Source organism: Nematostella vectensis, chromosome 3, assembly GCF_932526225.1.
Source record: "Nematostella vectensis chromosome 3, jaNemVect1.1, whole genome shotgun sequence".
Classification (NCBI taxonomy): Eukaryota; Metazoa; Cnidaria; class Anthozoa; order Actiniaria; family Edwardsiidae; genus Nematostella; species Nematostella vectensis.
The window spans coordinates 13,285,865-13,313,610 of record NC_064036.1 but is presented as its reverse complement, the minus strand read 5'-3'; the positions used below and the strand labels follow the sequence as shown (position 1 = coordinate 13,313,610).

The 27,746-nt window shown below is 41.3% G+C and overlaps 2 protein-coding genes across 6 annotated transcripts; one reads left to right on the top strand and one right to left on the bottom strand.

Annotated features, from left to right (window-relative positions):
• Positions 1–433: 433 nt before the first annotated feature.
• Positions 434–3,173, bottom strand: LOC5518714 (sodium channel modifier 1). The gene is made up of 4 exons (XM_032363461.2): positions 3,094–3,173; positions 2,935–3,005; positions 2,681–2,769; positions 434–1,164 (listed from the first exon to the last, which is right to left on the bottom strand). The coding sequence occupies exons 1-4, from the start codon at positions 3,142–3,144 to the stop codon at positions 569–571; spliced, it is 807 nt and encodes a 268-aa protein (XP_032219352.2). The 5' UTR covers positions 3,145–3,173; the 3' UTR covers positions 434–568.
• Positions 3,174–6,931: 3,758 nt separating this feature from the next.
• On the top strand, positions 6,932–27,501 carry LOC5518713 (glutamate receptor ionotropic, kainate 2). 5 transcript variants are annotated; one of them, XM_048725329.1, is made up of 18 exons: positions 6,932–7,266; positions 9,589–9,792; positions 11,056–11,229; positions 11,638–11,916; positions 12,681–12,943; positions 13,845–13,997; positions 14,448–14,618; positions 15,178–15,282; positions 15,891–16,028; positions 16,249–16,452; positions 16,756–16,910; positions 17,311–17,431; positions 17,662–17,978; positions 19,158–19,328; positions 21,110–21,175; positions 22,724–22,908; positions 25,186–25,259; positions 26,323–27,501. In XM_048725329.1, exons 2-18 carry the CDS (start codon positions 9,711–9,713, stop codon positions 26,554–26,556), a joined length of 2,892 nt encoding a protein of 963 aa, XP_048581286.1. In that variant the 5' UTR covers positions 6,932–7,266; positions 9,589–9,710; the 3' UTR covers positions 26,557–27,501. The 5 variants fall into 5 exon arrangements, with proteins under 5 accessions (XP_048581286.1, XP_048581283.1, XP_048581287.1 ...); XM_048725326.1 differs by having other exon boundaries at positions 25,123–25,259; XM_048725328.1 differs by lacking the exon at positions 6,932–7,266 and adding an exon at positions 8,664–8,791 and having other exon boundaries at positions 25,123–25,259.
• The last annotated feature ends 245 nt before the right edge of the window (positions 27,502–27,746 follow it).

Below are 27,746 nucleotides of genomic sequence, written 5' to 3'. Positions count from 1 at the left end.
TACCAGAGTGCAGCCCGCGCTTTTTTAAGCTTACATCAAACAAGCACGCACTGCATGCTGGTAGTTGAGGTAGGTTCCCATGGTGAGTGCGCATGCATGCTTATAGCTGGAATGGCCTATTCTGAGGCACTGCAATTTGTGTTTACCCGGCTCTAGTTCGCCTTTTAATGCAACACACAAGCTTATTCCATAGCCTGCGTAGCTGGCGGTTATGTTGTGTCTCAGAGCAGTTTTCTATCCGTTGTAGTTTGTTTTGTTAGCTTTTTGTATGGCCGTGCGAGAGAACAGGGGCTCAGGCCTGGTTATGGTCTATTTTTCCAAAATTCAACTGAGTTATCTAAGTTCAAGCCACGCCAGCCACAATCGGGTTTTTTTTTTAATATTATTTTTTTATTTTGCATATCTATTACACAATAAAAAAGCTTTTTTTTTGTAATACACGGGTGTCTCAAGTGTCTTTGTTTGGCATATCTCGCAAGATATAATGGAAATATATTTTGGGGTCCATTTTGGTGTCTCTATGGAGGTCTCATTGTAGTATAAAATTTATAAGTTATACGAAGGATGACTAGACATTTGGTGGATGGGGTGGTTCCTCCTCGTCTGAGTCAAACTCAGCGTCCTGGTCCCGCCGCCACTTTCCATCATTACCCATAATCCATCCCTGCTGACGCATGCGCACAAGATACTCAGCTCTCAGCTTCTTGCTAGGGCTGGCACATGGCGAGCTTAAAGCACCAGTGTTCAATAGTTGTGAACCTTGAGAATGTACTCTGTTTTGCGATAGATTATTATCCAAGGTATCCACACTTTTTACTTGCACAGTATTTTTACTGGATGAGCACGATTGCTCTGTTGTTGTAGTTTGGTCACTACTATTTTTGTTATCCTCACTTGTAACATGAAGAGAGGGTTTAAAATCCTTAAACTGCATCTGTGGCTGGAAAAAAGGCATGTTTTTATATTTCTGCTGGTTTGTTGTGTCCACTTCTACCAATGATGAAGTCCTGGTTTTCAAGGCAATTATTTTGTTCCTGTTTGTGAGTCCTAAAAGTGGAGCAGTTTCTGTACCAGATTTGTCAGAATTTTTTAGATAGGATTCATGCTCTCTTTTCTGCTTCAATTCAGCATCTTGCTTGGCACGCTCAAGTTTAATTGCCACATCTACCATGAGTAGGATGAGGATTAGAGATTCAGCTGACAACATCTTTTTAGGAAATCCAATCATTCTCGCATACAAACAATTCTTTCTGCATCTCCAAGGGGGAGGGAAGGGGGTCTCAGAAAATTTACTCTGAGGTAGGTAAAAATATTTTCCAGACAATCAAGCATGCATCATAACACAAGCTCACTTTAAACTTCTTATTTTACAAAACAGCCACACCAAGCTGCTTAGTAACACAATGTACTATTTAACTTATTTGCTAGATAGTGGGTAACACAGTGTAATAGTACATTGTATGGTAACTTGCTTGGCAGATGTAAGGAACACATGTATAATAGTAACTTTAATATGGTAGGTAACACATGTAAATGGTAACTTACTTGCTAGATGGTAGGTAGCACATGTAAATGGTAACTTACTTGCTAGATGGTAGGTAACACATGTAAATGGTAACTTACTTGCTAGATGGTAGGTAACACATGTAAATGGTAACTTACTTGTTAGATGGTAGGTAACACATGTAAATGGTAACTTACTTGTTAGATGGTAGGTAACACATGTAAATGGTAACTTACTTGCTAGATGGTAGGTAACACATTAATGGTAACTTACTTGCTAGATGGTAGGTAACACATTAATGGTAACTTACTTGCTAGATGGTAGGTAGCACATGTAAATGGTAACTTACTTGCTAGATGGTAGGTAACACATGTAAATGGTAACTTACTTGCTAGATGGTAGGTAACACATGTAAATGGTAACTTACTTGTTAGATGGTAGGTAACACATGTAAATGGTAACTTACTTGTTAGATGGTAGGTAACACATGTAAATGGTAACTTACTTGCTAGATGGTAGGTAACACATTAATGGTAACTTACTTGCTAGATGGTAGGTAACACATTAATGGTAACTTACTTGCTAGATGGTAGGTAACACATGTAAATGGTAATTTACTTGCTAGATGGTAGGTAACACATATAATGGTAACTTACTTGCTAGATGGTAGGAAACATATAATGGTAACTTACTTGGCAGATGGTAGGAAACATATAATGGTAACTTACTTGCTAGATGGTAGGAAACATATAATGGTAACTTACTTTGCAGATGGTAAGACCCCGTCCCCATGTTTTTGTTTCATTTGAAAATGCACCCTTTCTTGTTACGGATACAGGTATCGTCCACAGAGAAACACGAAAACGATGACTGAAAACCAAACGATTTGAAACGATCTCCAGAGTGGAATAATGTGAAAATGATACCCTATCGGTGCCGTGGGGACGGACGAAAACGGAACCTTTCGAAAACGATGGCGTGATTCAATTTTGCGCGCGATGTAAACAAGCAAAATTGTGGGTTTACGCATGCGCTGTAGAGAATTTTGTCGTTTTCTATTGTTTCGGCATTTTCGTGGGGATGGGTCGTATCAAAATGAAAACGCTTCGTATGGAAGCGAATCGTTTTGAAAACGGAACAAAATGGATACGTGGGGACAGTGTCTAAGTAACCTACTTGCTAGATGCTTCTTTCCCTGTCTGTGGATACTTAGCACAGCTGACGTATCAAACACAGGCCTGTGGTTACACACAAGACATGCAAGCCTGAAGGAGGAGGACGGGCAGCATTAGAAATCACGATAGCTAATGATAATAGCATTAAAGATTGTACGAATGGACGGGTTGAAAGATAGACTGACAGAAGCTTGACAAGATGACATTTCTTGTTAATAGCAAGGTAATAATGTCCAACGCCAATCGCCAACTTACTTTCCGTTCTTCGTGATAATCGCCTCATCGATCGGAATTTCATCTAGCAGCAGGTCGTTGACGCGTCTTTTCTGAAATATCAAGAAAAAAATGAGTTTAAAACATAATATATCCAAACATATCAAGATTAAGCTTCTAGAGCCTTCTTTGCTATTCCACCTTTTGAATTTTGAAGTCGTCGAAGTCATCCGCGACTCTTTTGAACGCCATGTTGGATTCGCTGTTTGTGCGGTCAGCGGATTGGCAACAGGGATACCATACCACCTCAGCTCATGAGCTCTAAATCTAATATTTCATGCTACATTGCTAGCCGGGGAAATGTTTTGTTTTAGAATATTGGGAATTCTGTGGATGGCGCACATCGGCCTTCGCGCGCTCCAATAGAATAAGAGCCGGCTGCAAGCTGCAAGCTATAAATCTCAAAATGATCATTTAAAGAAAACTTTTATCAAAACCTGGAAGAAGAAAAGCAGACAAGCAGTCAACTCTAATACAAATAGAATAGCTCAATTATGTCTGCTTTTCAGCGCTAACAAAAGAAATATGAGTCTGTTTAGAGTATATCAGGGGATGGCTTGAGCTATCTTAAACACTTTTTGATATGCACGCGTAAAAATGTGTCTGAATGAAATTTAGACGAAGTTAAACTGAGTCACGGTCACGCGCCCTGGGGTCGAATGCCGGCCCCTGGTCAAGAGAACGACCACCCCGCGCCTTTCTTGCACTGGCAGCGTTTCGAGTGAAGCTAACCTATATGATCCACGCTTTTTAGTCCCCACCCACCCTCCCAAAGCTTATGGTAAGTATATTCCACAAATCAGTGTGACGGGTATCCCTTGTGGCGGTGAGCTGTTGCCCGGTTGCCATGGTTCCCTGGGTAGTGCTTGGTCGGGCGACCAAGTACGCGCTCCGATACCTAACCCCAACTTATCTGACGATGAGTTTAAGTGACAAAAACAGGCGCGTAGCTAAAGCGTCACGGCTACTGTAAAATGGACGAGCATGAAAAACCCTATAAAACCAAGACATGGAGAAATGATAGAGATGTGATAGAAAAAAGAGCTAAAGCGCGTAATCATTAAAGTAATGCCCCTATCGACCAATCACGGTGCCTATATGAGCGAGCATAGAAAACCCATAAATCAAGACTCTATCAAAAAAATGATAGAGATGTGATAGTAAAAAAAAAAAAAAAAAACAAGCTCATTAACCGTAGATCGAACCATCAGATCAGGAAGTGAGAAAAACTAGACCATACTTCCAGACATATGCATGTATGCTGAAACACCGACAGCATAATATCTTTACGGCTAGGCTGAAGATTTCGGCCCCGGCACCGCTATCCAGCGAATTGTACATGTACAACTTGAAGGTATCGAGGCACCCGCGTATTATTAAAAGAGAGGCAATAACCAGGTTCCTAGCTGTGCCTTATCATACGGTTACGCCACGCGCAGTTCGCTGTGATTTTGAGGGGCTTTTCACACTGCTGGCATCTCTTGGGAAATCTGTCTCTCTATCGCTATCGTATCAGGCTAAGTTTAAACATCGTATTATCCATGAGGCGACATGACGGAAAAACATGACGTGACGCATCAAATAAGCCCATTTCACATCGGATAAGGCGGAGAATTTAATCTGAGTACTTATTAACTTATAGCAAACAAAATATCAAGTGCGACTTTTTTTAAATTGATGCGACTTTTTGTAATGTGTCATTGAAATTTGAGCTTTTCGTCCCTTAGCTGATACACAATAATGATCAAGGAAAAAATATCTTAAAAAGACAGAATCTGGTTATGTGCACTTCGGCCTCACGTTATTTGTGTTTTGAAAATCAGTCCGTAATACAAGGAACCACTTGAAGTAACCTATAGCCATTGTAAGAAATAGTGTCTTCTCTGTCTATCTGGAATTTCGCGTTCTCCAGGTTTTTCCGTCAGGTCATGAGCCGTATTCAATGTAAATGCATGCAAATGAAAAAAGTCGATTGTTTCATCTTCATTCGCATGCATTTGCATTGAATACGGCTCATGGATAATACGATGTTTGAACTTAGCCTTAAGTGTGTCACCATCATGCACATATTATCTGCTTTATGGCTGTATGCATTTTTTTGCTTTGTACAATTACGCACGTGAAAATGACAAATGATATCTTTTGTGCTCGATTAAAACAGGTTAACTGCTAAACTGCTAACATGCTAAACTGTAGGTTATCCAAGATGTTTTATTTAATTACGAGTATCAAGGGCTCAAGGGCTACCATTCTCGGATTTTCTAGAAAATTCAAACAATATTTTTTTTTCTATTTTTGAAAAAATTGAGGGGGCGTTGCGGAGGGAGGGGGGGGGGGGTAGTCAAAAACCTTCAAATACCGTATATCGCAATTCAATCAATACAAATCGAAAATTATAGCCCCAAACGTCCCTATACAAGAGAGTTAAATATGTAGGATGGTCTCTTACTTATAACAAACAATGCATTCGTCCTAATGTCATTATTTATCATGTCATTACTTAGCTGGATTGGGGATTAGGCTCTTTTATGATATGGATGGTATTATGTTTAGTTTATACAAAAACAATTAGAAAAAAGGAAGAAAGAAAGGGAAGGTGATTATGTTGTAGCAGGTTTAAAGTTTAGCTAGTAAAGATGACCCACAGACGTAGTCGTAAAACGGGTAGAATCCACCGCAACCGAGGGCTTGTTTCGCAACATTTGAGTACATGATGTATTGCATAAGTGCGGTTACCGGGCCTAGACACTTTTGGTCAGAAAAACAATAAGCCACACTTTTGATACAGAACCACATGTCAAAGTCTGATTAGGGGAAAGCGAAACTGAATACTTATCGGAGCTATTAAAGAACAAAAACTAGGAAGAATTGTAGAACATGAGCGCTCAGAGAGTTGTTTTTTTTTTTTTCATAAAAAGAGATAGCTGAAATTGTTCTAGAGTCGTGATAACATATAATAGGCTTGATTAACAGCCGTTTCTGTTAGCGTAAGACCGCAACGCCCGAAGGAGCCTTGATAACATTACAATTCACCAAAAAAAAAACTCGATGAAAAGACAAAGGTACAAAACGGATCTGTTTCGCAGGCCATTTTTTTTATTTTTGGCTGGGAAGGTGTTAGACCCCTCGGTTGCCGAGAGGAAAAAATAGTTCGGAATGGTTCTGCCGGCAAATTTGTTGAGTCTAACTAGTTGTGCTGGGAATATTTTTTGGGGCGCTGGGGCGGATGCTTTGGAAAAAAATCGTCCCGATCGATTATACGGGCAATTATTGGTGTGCTAAAATGCCTAACCACTGCTGGCTGGGAAAAAAATCCTAACCAATGCTGGCTGGGAAAAAAATCCTAACCAATGCTGGCTGGGAAAAAATGCCTAACCAATGCTGGCTGGGAAAAAAATCCTAACCAATGCTGGCTGGGAAAAAAATCCTAACCAATGCTGGCTGGGAAAAAAATCCTAACCAATGCTGGCTGGGAAAAAAATCCTAACCAATGCTGGCTGGGAAAAAAATCCTAACCAATGCTGGCTGGGAAAAAAATCCTAACCAATGCTGGCTGGGAAAAAAATCCTAACCAATGCTGGCTGGGAAAAAAATCCTAACCAATGCTGCCTGGGAAAAAAATCCTAACCAATGCTGGCTGGGAAAAAAATCCTAACCAATGCTGGCTGGAAAAATAGGAATGGTCCCTCATGGGAAAAACGAACAGATATTTTTTCCCCAGCAACTTTTAAAATGGATCTTTTCAGCATCAAAACAAATTCAACCGACGAAATATGCCATTTTAAGGTGTTTTAGGAAGAGGTGCTCGTTGTATGCCTTTGAAAAGGATGATCAAATAGGAATTTCAGATCGGAAACTGGTAAAATTGAGCACTTAGTAGCACAATGATATTAATTTACAAAAACAAAGCACTACACGCAATAGAATAATTAAAAGTGATCTTGATGGATCATTCTCTTTTTTAGGCTAACGAACTTCAAAGTACCAAGGTCGGTTGTTGTCTTGCGCGAGTAGGGGGTTGTGAAATGTATTGACTAGTACTCCAATCCCGTAAATCCGGACTTTCTAAGGAACAAAAAACTAGACAATTCCAGAATTGTAGTCCTCATGTCGACACATAGATTACGCACTCCGTCAAGATTAGCACCTTAACAAAAACATAAAACCATAAATAAGGAATTTTTCCAAGCATAAATTGTCGACGTGGTGGACCACCCGATATATAAAAGCAGCCGCAGCGGACGAAAGCGCGAATACGAGGAAGCTACTATAAGCAATACTAGAGGTGTACTGGAGTAGTGGGACAAACACAAAGTAAGTTAAGAGATGAGAGAGGAAAGGAAGACTAGGAAAGGTATAGAAGTCCTCATGAGGCGAGGGGATAATATATACGAGAAAGCTTAATGGTTAAAACCGGCCATTTGCTTCGGCGATAACGCTAAAAAAGATTTGTTTTAAACTTGTATTTGCTGCGTTTTTGTTAGAAATATTGGACGCTTATTAAATTTTTACATATTTAAACAAAACAAGAACTTGACAAGTGGCATTTTCTGTATTTGACTTTGGCAATGAAATCGTCACGATAAGTGTAGACAGACTTGCTTCTCACAGAGCTTTCTCCATTTTTCTGTTAATTCATTCCCTTTTTTGTGAAAAACGAAATCCTCATCAAGTGAGACTCTTCTAATAGGTCTAATGATGTTATTGATTTTCTAATAAAACATCGCGCTGAAACTGTTGATTATTTTCATATCCACTAATTCCGGCAAAATGATGTCTTAAACTGAATACTGTCATTCATTGTGTTATTATTTAAAATTCTTAATATATTAAATTGCTATTTTTTAAACTCAGGCTCATAACCACACCTGTGTTTACTATAATTGTTTATAGAGACAAAAAGTACCGCCTTTGACCTGGATGATATATTCACATAATTTTGCTGCAGAAAGATCTCTCTATGAAGATTTTCATCAGTATTTTGGCTATTAATTAAAGACACGGGCCAGGGAAAATAAGCTTGACACAGAGATCATCCCCTAGTGTCGTCGAACACGGGGGCACCTACGGCGATTCCAAACAGCTTGCGAGACATATAAACTAAAGCAATTAAAAGACGCTGGAGTTATTCACTCGTCGATGAGGATGCAGCTGAAATAAAAAATACCAGGGAAAGCTTTATAGAGGGAGAACGAGACGATATTTGCGCTACACATGAGAGTTTGGTCTCTGAGTGCGCACCGCATTCCCTGGGGTGGTTGAACGATTTCCATGGCTCCCTTCTTTGGTAGTTAGAAGTATTGTCTTTAAAGCACTTTTTAATCAGCTCGGAATGTCTACTGTGTTATCATTTGATCTTGAGCCGCGTTATGATTAGAATTTATTACAGATCTTATTCAAACTAACGTATTACCCTATGATTAGTAAAAGCCTAGTTTTGCCTAGAAATTTAGTAAGACCCTTCAAATTTCTATTCCATTAATTAAGAAGGGCAACGCTGTTCATTCACTCTTACTGGACAAGGTCAAACTTTTAATTCTAATTCTAATTCATTAGAATACAAGATGTCAAGATAACCCACTCTAGACGTTTTCTAAAGATCTTTAAGTGTATGGTTTCCTTTTTTTGGGGGGGGGCCCTTGGGGTTTAATTGAAAGTCATGCCAATTTTACCAAAATACCCTGATACGAGGTGTATCAGTCTAGAGATCTGTATAAGCGAGCGTGCAACCGCCTTTTTCCATATGCGTGCTTAAAATCCGTAAGTGAGAATTTCCTTGGAAACCGTGAGGGCCGGTACTTACTCGCCGAGAACGGTAGGGCAGGACTTCCATGATAAGGTACCAGTATTTTGTAATCTTAGTAGATGGAATAAGAAAACCATCTGATTTAGTACAATGCAATAACAAGAGGAAGGAATTGAAACTATTTTCCTGTTTTATCATGATTGAGACTTTTTTTTTATTTCGATGCGTTTAACCGGTTTGTTTTGCAATAATATGCAATTTATTCTGTAAACTATATTTTTTTCTATTTCAGTGGAAAGAAATCTCTGTTTATCTCTTACAACCATACTGTCACTTACTGTCATATTTCTATGGATTGATGGGCGAATATTATTGCTTACTTCGCCTAGAATTAGAGTATATTGTGAGCATAATTTGATATTATATGATGGTGAGCATAATTTGATATATCACCTGGTTGCAACCTATATGTCTCGTTTAAAGCGACGCAATTTTTTTACCAGCTATAAGCTTTACGCCGACCACTAAGAATGCTACTGTCTAACGGCTTTGATAATAATTATGACGCCCTATTAATTCTAATCCTTGAAGTATTCGATTGCTTCTCAAGTAAAGTATAAAAGGTGAGAAAATAACCACATTCGCGCGTGGTTAAATTGACAATAAGAATCGCGTCTTGTATGTAGCGCAATCCCAGGATAAAAAATGCCTTTAGATTTTAACTTAGAATTAACCCACCCCCACGCGAGATAAGCCCTGAAGTCCCAGTAATTTAAATTGAAATGATTCCAATTAATCATTAATCAGAAAAGAAACGGTCTTGTGTTCTGGATCTGCACTTCAACTCTCTCATTCTCAACGTATTATTACTATGATTTGCTATATTCTAGCTGGACGATAAAGGCGTGATTTCTGTGTCGGATTACCAGCCTAGAGTGGAGCTCATTTGAGAGCACGAGATTTGAGACACTGCGACACTGAACGGGCAGCTACTTCTGAGCCCATCCAAGCCATGACGGCACGACTGCTACTTTGCACCTTGCTTATCTTCCAATCCTCTTTTCGCATAAACTCTGAGGAGGATATCCGAGTGGGTAAGTACCGTACACCGAACACTAAATCCTTACAAGTAATTTTTAGTATACGGATCAAAGTCATACTAATGTTTACACGGATAATATTTACCTGTGAGGAAGAATACATCATTCTTTTTTAGAATGTGTATATAATTATGCCTTTTTGAAAGAGGACAATTTAGAATGAGAAAAAAAATACTCTATTTACTTTATTCTGTTCAAATCTCCTTTAAACGTTTTCGGTTACATATCAATATTAAGCATTATTATAAGGCTAGTAAATTAGCAGGACCTACATTACAACCTGGAGGATTGGCATCGGTAACAGGTGCTATATTAGTAGAACTTAATAATTCACGTCTTGTTTTTCAACTTTTCTGAACAAGGAGACAGTTTTGTGAATTAATCTCATAACTCAAAGAGGTAAGATTGTCACTGATAGTTTTTCTGTCCGGATAGTGCAAAACAATAAAATCTAATGAACTTAGGAAACAAGGAATATAATTTTTATTCCCTTTGGTGATACCGGGTCGATTGCGGTACCGAAATACAGTTTTACTGACTATAGAACTACCTTGTAAATGATTCATATGGCTAAGAGTGTAATTTCGATCTTACTAATTGGCAACTCAAAAGCTAGTTGCAAGGTCGTTTAGCTGAGCTATGCTGAGAGAAATAAGTGAAAATAAATCACACTACTTGACATTTCTGCTAAAATATTGAATTGCTTTTACATTGCCAAAAAGTAATACATGTTTTTATATGAAAAGTAAACTGAAAACTGTTGCGATTTTTTGTTTCAAAATAAACGATGCTGGTCTTTCAATGAGCTATAACTTCAACCCCAAACCCACGTATAGACTATCCAAACCTCTGAGGGATACGAAATAACCAAATAGAGATATGAACACGGCGGCTCATAAATTATGACAGAAGATAAAGAAATGAATGACAGAAGATAAAAAATGAGGAACGTCCACTTTTAACAAATCTTCACCGCTATCCTACCACCACAAGTCATTCATTGTCTTTTTTTAACATTAAAATGCTTTTGAAGAATAAAAGGGAAGGGGTGTGGTTGACAACCAGACGTTTATTTTTTTTTCTTTTTCTTTATTAACCCGTGAAAATTAGTGTGATAGGAGGGCAACAGTCAGGAAATTATTGAATAAGATCGCAATAAAGTGTAGTTCACGGGATGAAAATCGCTCCATAAAAAGGGGTTTGTATGGTAAAATAAAGCAAGATGCGAACCTATGCTAATCATGCTACGTTATGCAGGGGCTATCTTTAGATTACGCAAGGGCGTTCCCCACACGACGACTCCAGAAGAACTCGCGTTTCGCATCGCTATCGACCAAGTGAACAGCAACCCGAGTTTATTACCGTCTAGGAAACTTAAGGGATATGTGGAGAGAGCAGAACCAGAGGAAGACTATGACAATATATTCATGGGTAATAATAGAGTGTACAGAGCTTGGATAACGTAACACAACTCACTATCAATCATTTTTGTCATAATCATAATCATTCTTTAGCAACAACGAAAAACAACAACAGTGATTACATCATCATCAATATCATCATCATCATTAGCAACAACAACAAGAAGTACCAAAAACATTACAACATCATCATCGCGAACAATAACGTCCTCAAAATCGGCATTGACTTCACACCATTATTACTAATTCAGTCATGGACTTTGCTATTACTTTATATATGTCATTATCATAAATAGCTGATCGTAAGCGTTATCTGAGCAACATATCATCATTATCATCGCTAAAGACGAAGAAGGTACATTGTTGCTTTGGTCTTTTTATTTACTTGATTTTTTATTTCGTTGTTTTTCGCTGTCAGTCAATAAGTTGCTCCGACAAGGGATCTCCGTTTTGATTGGTCCAATGGATAGCAGTACCATTCCCGCCATAGGACCTATGTTGTCTATCGCGCAAGTCCCTCAAATACTACCACTGACCAGCATGGATACGTCAGCTCTGGATCAGAATGATTATGGCTATCTACTGCGCATGGCCCCCACCGAGAAACTGAAGGCCAAGGTGATCGTGGACATTATACAGCACTTTAAGTGGAAGCGGATAGCTATACTCGGGCTGCGGGGAGATGGGTGTAAAGAATGTAAGTTATTTTTATAGATGGTAGTTAAGTTATTTGACGAATACCTGAAAATCATTTTCACTAATCTTTTGCTAGTGTCATTGCATATGATGTTAAGTTTATGGTGGTCAGTATATGGTTACACATGGTGGTTAGAGTGTGTGATTGGTGGTCAGTGTGTGGTTACACATTGTGGTCAGTGTATGGTTACACATGGTGGTCAGGGTGTGATTGTACATGGTGGTCAGTGTGTGGTTACACATTGTGGTCAGTGTATTGTTACACATGGTGGTCAGTGTGTGATTACACATGGTGGTCAGTGTGTGGTTACACATGGGGGTCAGTGTGTAGTTGCACATGGTGGTCAGTGTCTGGTTGCACATGGTGGTCAGGGTGTGATTGTACATGGAGGTCAGTGTGTGGTTGCACATGGTGGTCAGTGTATGGTTGCACATGGTGGTCAGTGTGTGATTGCACATGGTGGTCAGTGTGTGATTACACATGGTGGTCAGTGTGTGATTGTACATGGTGGTCAGTGTGTGGTTGCACATGGTGGTCAGTGTGTTGTTGCACATGGTGGTCAGTGTGTGATTGCACATGGTGGTCAGTGTGTAATTGCACATTGTGGTCAGTGTGTAATTGCACATAGTCGTGGTCAGTGTATTTTGCGATTGTGGTGTGAGTGTGTGACTGAACTCGGTTATGATTGTATAATTTGTATACAAATCTGTTTACATATCACACAAATTCAATAGTAAGTAAATTATTTGTTGTTTCTTTGTCAGATTCACAAGGGAAGAATGCCCTTCGGGTCCTAGCTCGGGAAAAGGAATGGGATGTTGTAGTCGACAGACTTTTCCCTCCTGACAACAAAATGCCGCGCATGATCTCCCCACGGCAGGAGCTCAATAGTCTCAAGCATGCTAACGTCCGAATTGTGGTCGTGTTTTGTCCGGCGTGGGCCGTCAAGCACCTCTTGCGCTATGCCATGAGATTTGAACTGATTGATGAATGGGCCTGGATTTTCTCTGATCTTGGTCAGAGTGACGTAAGTATACAGAAGTAGCAACCCATTCGGCCACGAAAAAAGGGTGTTTCCTTTTTGAAGAATCCCAACTGGTGCGCATCACTCCACCACCTCCCATCACTCCACCACCCCCCATCACTCCACCCCCTCCCATCACTCCACCACCTCCCATCACTCCACCACCTCCCATCACTCCACCACCTCCCATCACTCCACCACCTCCCATCACTTCACCACCTCCCATCACTCCACCACCTCCCATCACTCCACCACCTCCCATCACTCCACCACCTCCCATCACTCCACCACCTCCCATCACTCCACCACCCCCCATCACTCCACCCCCTCCCATCACTCCACCACCTCCCATCACTCCACCACCTCCCATCACTTCACCACCTCCCATCACTCCACCACCTCCCATCACTCCACCACCTCCCATCACTCCACCACCTCCCATCACTCCACCACCTCCCATCACTCCACCACCTCCCATCACTCCACCACCTCCCATCACTCCACCACCTCCCATCACTCCACCACCTCCCATCACTCCACCACCTCCCATCACTCCACCACCTCCCATCACTCCACCACCTCCCATCACTTCACCACCTCCCATCACTCCACCACCTCCCATCACTCCACCACTCACTAAGTGTTGGCAACTCTGCGAGCATATCTTGCAATTGAAGGCAAAATAGGCAACACGAATTCAACTTCGTTGTAAATTAAGATCACTAAACACGATCCATTAGGCAATACTTTTAATAGAAGACGAAAATTTGGATGATGCAATTACTAGTTGTTGTATCTGTTGATATCTTTCCTCACCCCCATCCCAGCGCTATCCCATCCGCGCCTTAAGACGAATAATGAACATATCAGCACTTATTTCGTTCTCGCGTGGCTTGTTCTCCAGGAAGACTTGGTCGGTCGGTACCAACCCGTCCCGTCCTACATGCGCGGGCTGATGGGACTCAGGACCTCCGTGGGGAAAGGCAGAGCCGCAAGTCAAGCTAGGGACGCATTCGAGCAAGGAATGAGCCTTAGAAATAAAACTGCCACTATATCGGTAAATATTAAGGCATCATTTATTCTCACTGGTGTTAACAATTGACAGGCGATTCGCAATTCTTCCATTTCTCCAACTTGTGGATCTCTTACTATGCGTTTTTACGACTTAACGAGAAGCTAGAGCTTTACTTCCCTCCTCCTGCGGCGGTAAAGGCGCGCATGCCGCGTTACCCGCTGCTTACTGCCTCAGGGCTTGATTTTTTAGCGGGTGACTCGAGTGATCTAACGCTTTTCCATTACTTAATACTTATTGTCTTGAGATATTGTTAGCGGGTGACTCGAGTGATCTAACGCTTTTCCATTACTTAATAATTATGGTATTGAGTTATTGTTAGCGGGTGACTCGAGTGATTTAACGCTTCTCCATTACTTAATAATTATGGTCTTGAGTTATTGCTAGCGGGTGACTCGAGTGATTTAACGTAACATGACTGTTTCTATACCACAGGCGTCGGCTGGCCATGTGTACGACTCGGTGCTGGTCGCGGCTCAAGGTATCGCCAAGACGCTTAAGCAAGGAGCTCAGATATCAAACGAGGCCATGTCTGTAGGCTTCTGTTCGTCAAATTCTGAGACCATTAAGAAGGGTGGAAATACTCTCTACAGGAACATGAAAAAGGTATTAGAAAATGAGATAACATGGTTACATTGGGGATAGTTTGGTGGTCTCGACAGTAACGGCACACAAGAGTATAATGGTCTAAGTATAGACATGTTAGAAGAAATAATAACACAATGTCTATACACAATAATAACGTCAGGGTGGTAATGACTATAAACAACTATTGGATGAGGTTTTTGTGATATCCGCAATAATCAATGCCGAGGGGGGCAAGTGGAATGAGGCGAGGCCGAAGAATCACTAACTGCTGGCTGATTAGTGAAAACCTTCAGATTGCGTGATTCTTAAAATAAAGCGTGCTCTTAGCCAATAAGAATCGACAATAATAGTTGTAATGTATGCATATGATTGTTGTGGTGCTGATGGTGTTATGATAATGATGATGACACCGATGGTGATGGTGTTATGACTATTATCATTATTACTATAATTATGATAACGATAGGTTATTAAAGTTTCTTGAGTGATGAAAGTTAGACGCGATGTAATACAATGTAATGTGTGTCGGGGAATTTGTGTGAATATGATGGTGATTACTTTTTGCTTGTCAACAAAGACCATGATGCCCGGATTCATGTCAGAATTGGGATTTGAAGAGAATGGAGAAGCCCGCAGTGCAAGTTTCGACATACTTAACCTCCGCAAAGAGGGCACCGTTAAGGTATATGTGAGTCACTTTGATATACTCAACCTCCGCAAAGATGGCACCGTTAAGGTATATGTGAGTCACTTTGATATACTCAACCTCCACAAAGAGGGCACTGTTAATGTATATGTGAGTTACTTTGATATACTCAACCTCCACAAAGAGGGCACTGTTAAGGTATATGTGAGTCACTTTGATATACTCAACCTCCGCAAAGAGGGCACTGTTAAGGTATATGTGAGTCAATTTGATATACTCAACCTCCACAAAGAGGGCACTGTTAAGGTATATGTGAGTCACTTTGATATACTCAACCTCCGCAAAGAGGGCACCGCAAAAGCATATGCACGTCACTAAGAAGATGTGCGTAGAGCTAACTCCGTGCTTCAAAGACGGCATTCCTGCGATGGCCGCTATAGAAAAGAGGCGAGATGTAAAGACGGTATTACTAGGTGTTTGTGCGTCACTTACAAAGACGGGGAGGGGTGGGGAGGGGTAGAATTTAGTCCTCATTGATGAAAGGTGAATAGGACACATCTATGGAGTCACAGCATAAATGTTGCGTACGTTGCGTACGTGACATATTCACGCAAGTCGATTGATGATTTGTGTGTTTTCTTAAGATTGGTGAATGGGACACCCACTCGCAGCTTGATATGGATAACAACACGTCCGTCCAGTGGATGTCTAACAAGAAGAAAATCCCACTAGACATCCCCAACTACCTGAAAAACAAAACCATCGACGTAGTCGCAGTATTGGTGAGTGCGCTATACAGCGTGTTTCAGAGGGTGTTTTAGAGCGTGTATAGCGTGTTTTATAGTTTGTTTTAAAGCTTATTATAGAGCATGTAGAGCGTGTTATAGATCATGTGCAACGTGTTATAGAGCGTGCAATGCGTGTTATAGAGCGTGTACAGCGTGTTATAGAGCGTGTTACGGTGCATCGTGTAACGGTGATTAATCACCTGTTTGTTACCAGGCTCCCCCGTTTGTGATGAAGAAAACTGGTTCCGGCAGTAACGGCACCCAGGAGTACGAAGGGCTAAGTATAGACATGTTGGAAGAGATGAAACAGAGCCTCGGCTTCAGCTACAAGCTCTATCTCGCGCCAGACGGCCAGTTCGGTAGCAGGAGTAGGACTAGTAACAAGTGGAACGGCATCATGGGAGAAATCATTGACGACGTAAGATAGTTTCCCGGCAGCACCTTGGAGATTTCCCGACAGCGCCTTGGGGTTTTCCTGACCGCGCCTTTTGGTATTCCCGGCAGCGCCTTGGGGTTTTCCCGGCAGCGCCTTGGGGTTTTCCCGGCAGCGCCTTGGGGTTTTCCGGCAGCGCTTTGGGGTTTTTCCCGGCAGCGGCTTGGGGTTTTCCCGGCAGCACCTTTGGGTTTTCCCAGCAGTGTCTTGGCGTTTTTCCCGCACGATACTGCTCAAAGTATCATGTTGGCAGTTTTTGATGCCACGTGCTTGCCCTGTTTTCCATAGAAAGCCAAACTGAGCATCGCGCCGCTGACCATCAGTTCCGAGGGCCAGACGGTGGTGGACTTCACTCATCCGTACATGACGTTTGGAGTCGCGTTCGTGATGAGAGTCAAAGACGTGGAAGAGAACTACTTCCGGTTCCTTACACCTTACCACAGGTACAGGGATGTGGTGATAATGATGATGATAATGATGATGATATTGGTGGTGATGATGATGATGACGTTGATGGTGGTGATGATAATGGTGGTGATTGTGATGATGACGGTGATGGTGGTGATGATGGTGTTGGTGATGATGGCAATGATGATGATGATGGTAGTGATGATAATGGTGAAGATGTTGTATACTATATAAGTTGATAACAAAAATGAGTAAGGTAGCTAGGGATAGCGAGTCAGGCGGTGATGATTATGTTGGTGTTTGCTATGATATTTTTTGTCAGGGTATGAGAGTTATGATGGTGTCTATCTAAATGTAGATGATTATTTGAGGATAACGATCATGCATATCTCAATTTTTATCATGGTAACAATAATTAGTTTTCTTGCATTGCAGTAATCTATGGCTGAGTATCTGCGTCATGCTTTTTGCTATGGGAATCGTTCTCTGGATATTTAGTCTGCTCAGTCCGTATGGGTATTATGGACGCTACGCCCAGCACCCCCGAAAACACAAGGTGTGCTTTCTATTGCTACCTAGCTGGTCCATAGCTGGTTTAACATTTGAATGCTTTAAGGCACACAAACAAAAATACATCTTCTCAGACCTTGTTTTGTTTTCATTTACGCATATTTGCTTATTCATTTGATGCCCATGAAGAACTCCCCGGGCTATGACACATAAATTATCTGATTGCATCCTTATTTTAACAGGTATATATTATTTTCTTAAATTACCAATTCCCAGGTTGACCGTGAGATAAAACAGAGCAAGAACACCCTGAGCCTTGTCAGCGCTATATGGTCTTCCTTCTTGTGTTACCTTAGCCAAGGGGGCGAGCAACCGGCCAGTCTGTCCGGAAAGATAGCCGTGTCCGTCTTCTGGTTCGCCATCATGATCATCAACGCCACCTACACCGCGAATCTTGCCGCCCACTTGACAGTATCCCGGATGCAGACACCGATAGAGACTGTGGAGGACTTAGCGCATCAGACCACGATAGAATACGGGACCCTGATGAACTCACAACTGCAGAACTTTTTCATGAGGACGGACGTGCCAAGGTGAGTAATAGAATTTAAATTGATTAGCTCAAAACTAAGGAACTTTTTCATGAGAACGGATGGACAAGGTGAGTAATAGAATTTAAATTGATTAGCTCAAACCTAAGGAACTTTTTCATGAGAACGGATGGCCAAGGTGAGTAATAGAATTTAAATTGATTAGCTCAAACCTAAGGAACTTTTTCTTGAGAACGGATGGCCAAGGTGAGTAATAGAATTTAAATTGATTAGCTCAAAACTAAGGAACTTTTTCATGAGAACGGATGGCCAAGGTGAGTAATAGAATTTAAATTGATTAGCTCAAAACTAAGGAACTTTTTCATGAGAACGGATGGCCAAGGTGAGTAATAGAATTTAAATTGATTAGCTCAAACCTAAGGAACTTTTTCATGAGAACGGATGGCCAAGGTGAGTAATAGAATTTAAATTGATTAGCTCAAAACTAAGGAACTTTTTCATGAGAACGGATGGCCAAGGTGAGAAATAGAATTTAAATTGATTAGCTCAAAACTAAGGAACTTTTTCATGAGGACGTATGTGCCAAGGTGAGTAATAGAACTTAAATTGATGAACTCAAACCTAAGGAACTTTTTCATGAAGACGTATGTGCCAAGGTATTAGAACTTAAATTGATGAACTCAAACCTAAGGAACTTTTTCGTGAGAACGGATGTGCCAAGGTGAGTACGGGAACTTGATGAACTCAAACCTAAGGAACTTTTTCATGAGAACGGATGGCCAAGGTGAGTAATAGAATTTAAATTGATTAGCTCAAACCTAAGGAACTTTTTCATGAGAACGGATGGCCAAGGTGAGTAATAGAATTTAAATTGATTAGCTCAAACCTAAGGAACTTTTTCATTTGGACGTATGTGCCAAGGTGAGTACGGGAACTTGATGAACTTATGATGAATAGACCACCGCAGAGAAGGTGTGTGCCAAGGATTGACCGGGGGAGGGGGGGGTATGCTCAGTCATCGCTATCATATGGGAAAAATCCGGCATTTGATGGTTCTTTAATAGGAAATGTCCACTTTTTGGAGGCCAAGGACGCGCGCCCCTGGTACTGCTCATGTAGAGTGTTAAGTAACTCTGATTATATTACATAGACATAGCTCAGCTCGAATTGGTAAAATGCGACGATCCCTGAAAAGTCTGATGATATTTTTGAATAACTTAGGTTTCTTGTGATGGGCCAGTTTATGGAACAGAGGAAGACGTGGATGCCAGACATACAAACCGCCATCGACCGCGTGATGAATAGTAACTTCGCCTTTATCTCTGACCGCCCTATCCTGGAGTACATAGCAAGGCAGCCTGAATACTGTGGCAAACTCAAAGTCATCGGCGGGTAAGTGAATGATTGCTCGCAAACTTAACATGAGTAGCAGTTTAACAATGCAAAAGGCACTGTTTCGAGGTATACATGCCGTGGTTCGCTCTTTGTGACAAGGCAGCAGCACTACAATCTATGGCTGTAAACGGGCAACGAGAGAAGAGAGCGACCTTGGTCGTTTTCGGTGTCTATTGCTCAGATTTGCCTATACTTGTACTTGGTCATGCCAGGGTCATGTCTTTCGTAGTCGACTGCCTTACGTGAAAGCGCCTCATCTCATAACACGCTTGTCGCCACTGGATAAACTTACCTCACAGACACCAGAGTCAATGACAGCGACAATGATAAAATAATAACTAATACTAAACTAATGTCTAATGTTTTTAACGCAATGGCAACAGTATTCACTTGTTGATTTATGAAAGCTGAAGTAGGCCTCTAAATATCTTTTAAAGGGGAGGGGAGGGGGACGATACTGGCTTGCACGTGCCCTCTAGGAAAAAGTCCGTAACTCCATCCCTCTATCCATCTGTTTATCTTTCTGTTCAACTTTCATCTTTCGTCCTCGTCATAACCTTCCATGCTTAATCAACCTTTTTAGACACTTGGTCGTTGGAAACCAAAAACCAAAAATATTTCTTTAACAGTCTAACCACGCATGGTTATGATAATAATAAAAAATTGATGATAATGATAACAATAATCCTTATTATGATAAAAACAGTAACAATGATAATAATGTTATAACAATAACAATAACAATAACAATAACAATAACAATAACAATAACAATAACAATAACAATAACAATAACAATAACAATAACAATAACAATAACAATAACAATAACAATAACAATAACAATAACAATAACAATAACAATAACAATAACAATAACAATAACAATAACAATAACAATAACAATAACAATAACAATAACAATAATAATGTATATTAACAAAAATAATGTAATATTATCAAAATATAATGTCAATAACAATAACAATAACGATAACAATAATAATGCATATTAACAAAAATAATGTAATATTATCAAAAAAATAATGTCGATGACTAAGACATAGGCGCCAAAGCTAAGATGAAGATTAAAAAGGTGATGATGTGTTTGATGGTGATGGTGACGGTTACGGTGACGGTGACGCGGTGACGGTGACGGTGACGGTGACGGTGACGGTGACGGTGATGGTGATGGTGATGGTGATGGTGATGGTGATGGTGATGGTGATGGTGATGGTGATGGTGATGGTGATGGTGATGGTGATGGTGATTGGGGTTGATGGTGGCGATGGTGATGGCGATGATGTTATTGTGGATAGTGATGATATAATAAAAGTCTTGGTGATAATAATTATGATGATGGTGCTGATAATAATGACCGCGATAAAGAAAGTAATGGTAAAGACGATTTTTTTAAAAAAAGTCAAAAGCTTCCCTGATAATGATCATGGTTATGTTATTTTTTTTAATGAATAAATGACGGAAATGATGAAAATGACTATGATGATGGTAATGATTATGTATAGGGTTTTGATAAAAATGAATATAATGATGTTATTTAAAATGATGACAATGATAATGATGACCATATGGCGACGATATGATGACCATCAAAAGCTCAGTGACTGTTTTTACACATTCCCTCTTGTCTTGACGATCCCGTCGAATCTTTCTTAGTGTTTCTAACTCTTCTATCGATGACTTGTGTAGCCACAATTTCTACCAGGCAATATAGGGGTTCAGCTTTCAGAGCTGTTTGGATTGTTTTTCTCCTTCAGCCAACGCGAGTCTCTTTTCGCCTGCAAGAGGAAGCGCAAAAGAGGGAAATGTCACAACTTTCTAACGTACGTGTACTAAAGTTCTCGTTCAATCAGAAGTCTCTTCAATAACGCAGCTAACACTTCACCTTTCCATCCATGCACATCATTTTGTAGTTTCTTTTACTGCATTTACTCGAATAGCCCCCGCACTTGGAGCGGCGAAAATCGATGGCGCAGAACTTGAATGTCCGCGGTACTTGGAGCGCGAGAATTGATGGCGCAAAACAACGTAACTCCTGCGATTGTGATTGTATGCCTGTGTGTTTCACCATAAAGGGACTTCTACTTTTTTTTTCCATATAAGAACGTCTAGTTTCAGTTGAGGCTGAGCCGTTCTTATTTTTGCAGCATTTTAAGGCTGAAAATGTTTTAACGATGTTCTTAAATTTTAGTGCTTATAAAATATTGTATCCAATTAATTATTAGGAGGAAGAATTACACAAATACACAATATTAAATGATCAATATTATTAAATATTTAAGGTTGTTATTAATAAACATAGTTTAACACTGCATTTTAGAACACATCAGAATTAAAAAGCAATATGTTGCTGTTATCTGAGCCTCGGCATGTTCTTAAAATTTGGTGAAATCGCAGCCTGAACGTTCTTATAAAAAAAGGTTCTATAGAAAAAATAGTGTATACCAAATTTTCAAGTGGCCTCCTCTAATACTGTTTACACAAATTCCATCGTATAATAATCTTAATGATTTTCAAATAGTCATATACGATAAGTTTTAAAAACCTCGCGGCTCTATTCGAGTAAATGCTGTTGCCTCAATAAAAATTTATTAAACCATTATGCTGCCTTTTAAAACAATGAAAAATCAGACAATCTAACCATTATTTTGTCCGCTTCTAAGACTTCCCTCATACGGAATACTTGACTACTGTCGCTGATGACGTGAACAGGAAAAGTTCATTTTATCACTTACGATAAAGCGCACTACTGGCCTTTTCATGTGTTAAATAGGATGTTTTGTATTTAAAATAGAAATAGAAAAATAAGAGTAGACCGTGTGCATGTGTAAAATGAATAATTGTATTGTATTAAGATTGAAATAAAAGTGTACTGTTATGTATTAATGATTGTTCAAAATAATAGTGTAATATTGTAATGATGTTTTGCATTATAGTGGGTAAATTGTATCGTGAATTGTAGTGTTTAAGTGTGTGATTACAAGCCGATATTAACCTGTTTAATTACATATAACAGACGTTGTTTTGTCGCATAACGTAACATTCATGAATACATCATCATCGCAGTTATCATCATCATCATCTTAAAAACCGTCGTCATCAGGGGCGGATCAGGGGTGCTGGGGGCAGGGGGTTCCCCCCCTTCGGGCCAAAATGGTAAATGGTAGTTAAAATTCACGAATTTACCTCCCTCTATATGTTTTATATATATAATTTTGGGAGAGTACCCCCCCCCCATCGGAAATCCTAGATCCGCCCCCGGTCATCATCATTATCATTGCACTGATGCCTGTGTCACGGATGATTCGCGGCAGAAGCCCGTATGCTTGAGTGGTAACGCCCCTATGACACTTATAACCTTTCGTTGCCAGGTTTGGTAGCACTTACGGCTATGGGTTCGCGCTCCCTCTCAATTCACCCATCACAAATCTCTTCAACATGGAGATTTTCCGTCTGCAACGCGATCTAATCATCGATCGCCTCAAACACAAGTGGACGTACAAAACAAAGTGCGAGATGATTGACAAGATGAAAGAGATGTCAGGCAAGGACTCAGGTAAGTGGTGTGTTGTTTTTACTCAGGTGGTTAAGGCAGTGATGTTTTTTGTTTCATGTGGGTACGGGAGGGATGGGGCAGTGATGTTCTGATTCAGGTGGATGGGGTGGGGCAGTGTTGTTCTTACTCAGGTGGATGGGGTGGGGCAGTGTTGTTCTTACTCAGGTGGATGGGTTGGGGCAGGTTTGTTCTTACTCAGGTGGATGGGGTGGGGCAGTGTTGTTCTTACTCAGGTGGATGCGGTGGGGCAGGTTTGTTCTTACTCAGGTGGATGGGGTGGGGCAGTGTTGTTCTTACTCAGGTGGATGGGGTGGGGCAGTGTTGTTCTTACTAGGTGGATGGGATGGGGCAGTGCTGTTCTTACTCAGGTGGACGAGGTAGGGCAGTGTTGTTCTTACTCAGGTGGATGGGGTGGGGCAGGTTTGTTCTTACTCAGGTGGATGGGGTGGGGCAGTGTTGTTCTTACTCAGGTGGATGGGGTGGGGCAGTGTTGTTATTACTCAGGTGGATGGGGTGGGGCAGTGCTGTTATTACTCAGGTGGATGGGTTGGGGCAGTGCTGTTCTTACTCAGGTGGATGGGGTGGGGCAGGTTTGTTCTTACTCAGGTGGATGGGGTGGGGCAGTGTTGTTCTTACTCAGGTGGATGGGGTGGGGCAGGGTTGTTATTACTCAGGTGGATGGGGTGGGGCAGTACTGTTATTACTCAGGTGGATGGGGTGGGGCAGTACTGTTCTTACTCAGGTGGATGGGGTGGGGCAGTGTTGTTATTATTCAGGTGGATGGGGTGGGGCAGGGCTGTTCTTACTCAGGTGGATGGGGTTGGGCAGTGCTGTTCTTACTTAGGTGGATGGGGTGGGGCAGTGCTGTTCTTACTCAGGTGGATGGGGTGGGTCAGTATTTTTCTTACTCGGGTGGATCGGGTGGGGCAGTATTGTTCTTACTCAGGTGGATGGGGTGGGGCAGTGCTGTTATTACTCAGGTGGATGGGGTGGGGCAGCACTGTTCTTACTCAGGTGGACGGGGTGGGGCAGTATTGTTCTTACTCAGGTGGATGGGGTGGGGCAGTACTGTTCTTACTCAGGTGGATGGGGTGGGGCAGTATTGTTCTTACTCAGGTGGATGGGGTGGGGCAGTACTGTTCTTACTCATGTGGATGGGGTGGGGCAGTGTTGTTCTTATTCAGGTGGATGGGGTGGGCAGTGTTGTTCTTACTCAGGTGGATGGGTTGGGGCAGTGCTGTTCTTACTCAGGTGGATGGGGTGGGGCAGGTTTGTTCTTACTCAGGTGGATGGGGTGGGGCAGTGTTGTTCTTACTCAGGTGGATGGGGTGGGGCAGGGTTGTTATTACTCAGGTGGATGGGGTGGGGCAGTACTGTTATTACTCAGGTGGATGGGGTGGGGCAGGGTTGTTCTTACTCAGGTGGATGGGGTGGGGCAGTGTTGTTCTTATTCAGGTGGATGGGGTGGGGCAGTGTTGTTATTATTCAGGTGGATGGGGTGGGGCAGGGTTGTTATTACTCAGGTGGATGGGGTTAGGCAGTGCTGTTCTTACTCAGGTGGATGGGGTTGGGCAGTGCTGTTCTTACTTAGGTGGATAGGGTGGGGCAGTGCTGTTCTTACTCAGGTGGATGGGGTGGGGCAGTATTTTTCTTACTCGGGTGGATCGGGTGGGGCAGTATTGTTCTTACTCAGGTGGATGGGGTGGGGCCGTGCTGTTATTACTCAGGTGGATGGGTTGGGGCAGGTTTGTTCTTACTCAGGTGGATGGGGTGGGGCAGTGGTCTTCTTACTTAGGTGGATGGGGTGGGGCAGTGTTGTTCTTACTCAGGTGGATGGGGTGGGGAAGTTGTGTTCTTACTCGGGTGGATGGGGTGGGGCAGTGTTCTTCTTACTTAGGTGGATGGGGTGGGGCAGTGTTGTTCTCACACAGGTGGATGGGGTGGGGCAGTGTTCTATAGTGTTCTTGTGCTTTAGCTTGATCTGTCCGTCTTACCCGTGTGTTTATCACGTGACTAAGCTTGACCTGTCCGTCTGACCCGTATGTTTGTCACGTGTGTTTATCACGTGTCTGTCTATTTTTATCACGTGACTAAGCTTGACCTGTCCGTCTGACCCGTATGTTTGTCACGTGTGTTTATCACGTGTCTGTCTATTTTTATCACGTGACTAAACTTGACCTGTCGGTCTGACCCGTGTGTTTGTCACGTGTTTAGGGCAGTCCATTCAGCGCGTCAGCCTGTACGACATGCTTGGCGTGTTTGTGTTTATGGCCATAGGTATTGCTCTTGGCTGGGTATTTATGATCTTCGAGTGGGTCTACGCCGCAATACGAGATACTGCATACAAAAAGGTATGTTCACCACTCTTTTATCCGGGCATGAATTCACTAGAGCATACAAATTTTCCAAACACCACAGTTTTTTATATTTATAAGCCCAATGATCTCTACTTGCTTTATTTTTTTAATGTGTTTCTAATGTGTTTGCGTGCTACGTATTGGTTCACGTGATTTGTCAGTTAGCATTTTAGGAGTTTTCATAATGTATAATAAAATATACATAAACAAATTTCTCGATTCTGCACGGGATTTTAAACTTTTCAACATATTTGTTTTCGGTCGCATATGTACCGCTTGAAACCCGTGCCCCCCCCCCCCCCCCCTTCCGCCGCCCCTGAGTATAGAAAGTTGTAATACCAGTGCAATTACATTTAAAGTCATAATCCACGAAAATTAGTATGTTCTTACACGAGAGATAATGTATAATACTCTAAACAATTTTCAAAACCTTTTTTGATAAAATTAATTCAAATATTAGAAAGAAACAGAGAGAAATGAAGACGGCTCGAGCAATTATGATACCTTATGAAAAACGCAAATTAATTCCGAATAGAACTCGAAACTGTTATGATTACCTATACTAATTCAAGTCAGCTCTTGGTTTAACACAGTTCAATCATACTAGTAAGGCTGATTCCCACTACACTGGTTCTTAGGACGCAAGCGCAAGAAATTTAACCAGTTCTCGTTCACTTGCGTTTGCCCTTACGTTTCATTGGAGAATCAGAAAACTACGTGCTGCGCATGCGTCCTAGCGAGAAGGAATCTTTAGTTTGGCGAACTAATCAGCCAAGTGTAGACTCGCAAGTGGCGTCTTGAGTGATTTGGGAAAAAGCTTTTTTTCGATTTCGGGCTTCCTGTGGCGTGTTCAAGAGTGGGGCATGGGTTAGGAAAAGAGGGAGTTTTGTCCCACTCCCCTCTTCCGGTTCCGGTTTAACTCGCCACAGGAAGCCCAATTCATAAAAATACTGAAAAATTACAAAAAACACTCGAGACACCTGCGGAGCAGGCTAAGCCAAGGAGTCGTTGATGGATTGTCTACACTATCTTGATGGTTTATTTTTCCCACTTGCAGCACCGCACGATGTGCGAGGCCGTCTCGTTCCGTTTGGGTCGCGTCTGTAAGGACATCTGGTGCAAGGAGGAGAAGAGGAGAGAAAGCTCAGACACCGAAGACGAGGCAACCACTGAGATTCCACGAAACTCACATCTCAGCCGCTGGGCAGTGCTGAGGACCAAGGACGACTTAGTGCCCATGCGCACTGAGGCAAATGGGTCGGTTTATGACGTCAAAGAGATCTCGCTGTGATCACGTGACGTGAAGATTGACTTGATCACGTGTCAAGAGGTGAAGATGGAGGTTCATCGACATGGACTTACTTGTCAAATGGACATTTTACACACATTGTGTTGTTAATATCGCACTTTTATAAAGTGACAAAATGCTATAGTTTTAATATTAGAACTTTACCCCAAATGATCCAATACTACGAGGCTTAAGGAGGCGTTGGTTTCTGCCAGTGCAAGTATAATTAGTAATAATAATAGAATATTATAAGCAAAACTGCATTATGCTGAAATCTCAATGAATATAATTAGTACAGAACCATCTCTACTTTGAATATTTACGAATAATAAGCTTGGGTGGCCTTTGCTGCGGCCGTGACGTCAGAGAGCGACAAATAAAATCAATAAAATAAGCTCTTTTTGATATAGAAACTTTCTGGCTGATTCGTGAGCGCTGAATAAGTTGATTTTTGGTATTGGTATTTTGCGCCGTTGAGTTACCAAAATTTCACGGTTTTTTTTAGTGCAAGTCACCTATACTTGCTGTCGTTTAGAGGCGAAAAAGGAATTCCTGAATATCATGAGTACTATGGACCTTTCGGCCTTCCGCCGTATCAAATGTGCATCACGTTATATTATGCCAAACAGTGATAAAGGTTTGTTGCTGTTGTTTGGCGCACGCTTGTCAGAACAGCGGATTGTCGAGTCCATCTCCTGGTGGTTGAATCATAGTACCAGATGCAATACTTTGTCTAATGAACGTGCGTCAAAAAAGGAAATTTTAAAGTCTACAAAGAAATTAAATGATCTTCTGTGTAAAACAGAAAGTTTATCTCTATGTATAGTTTGGCAATAATAGTCCACTGTTTTATCAAGTATTTGAACTCTTCTTAGGATACAATCTAATGCTTATATCATTGTATGATAAGCAGCGTGTTAAATAAATGATATAAATTATCTACTTAAACGAGAGTTTTACATTATCATAACAGACAGGGTGACTATTAATGGACTGGTAAGTCTGTCTATGTTCTATTAAGGGGAGGGGTTAGGGGAGGGGTACTTAATTTTGCATAGGCCAAATATATTAGAGTTGTTGTTTTCAAAACCCTGTTGAACTAAGTGTATCAGTTGAAGTATATTTCTCAGAGACATTGTTAATATGAAAACCACTTCAAAAGGCTTGTTTTACCCGGCATTATTTGCTTCAGG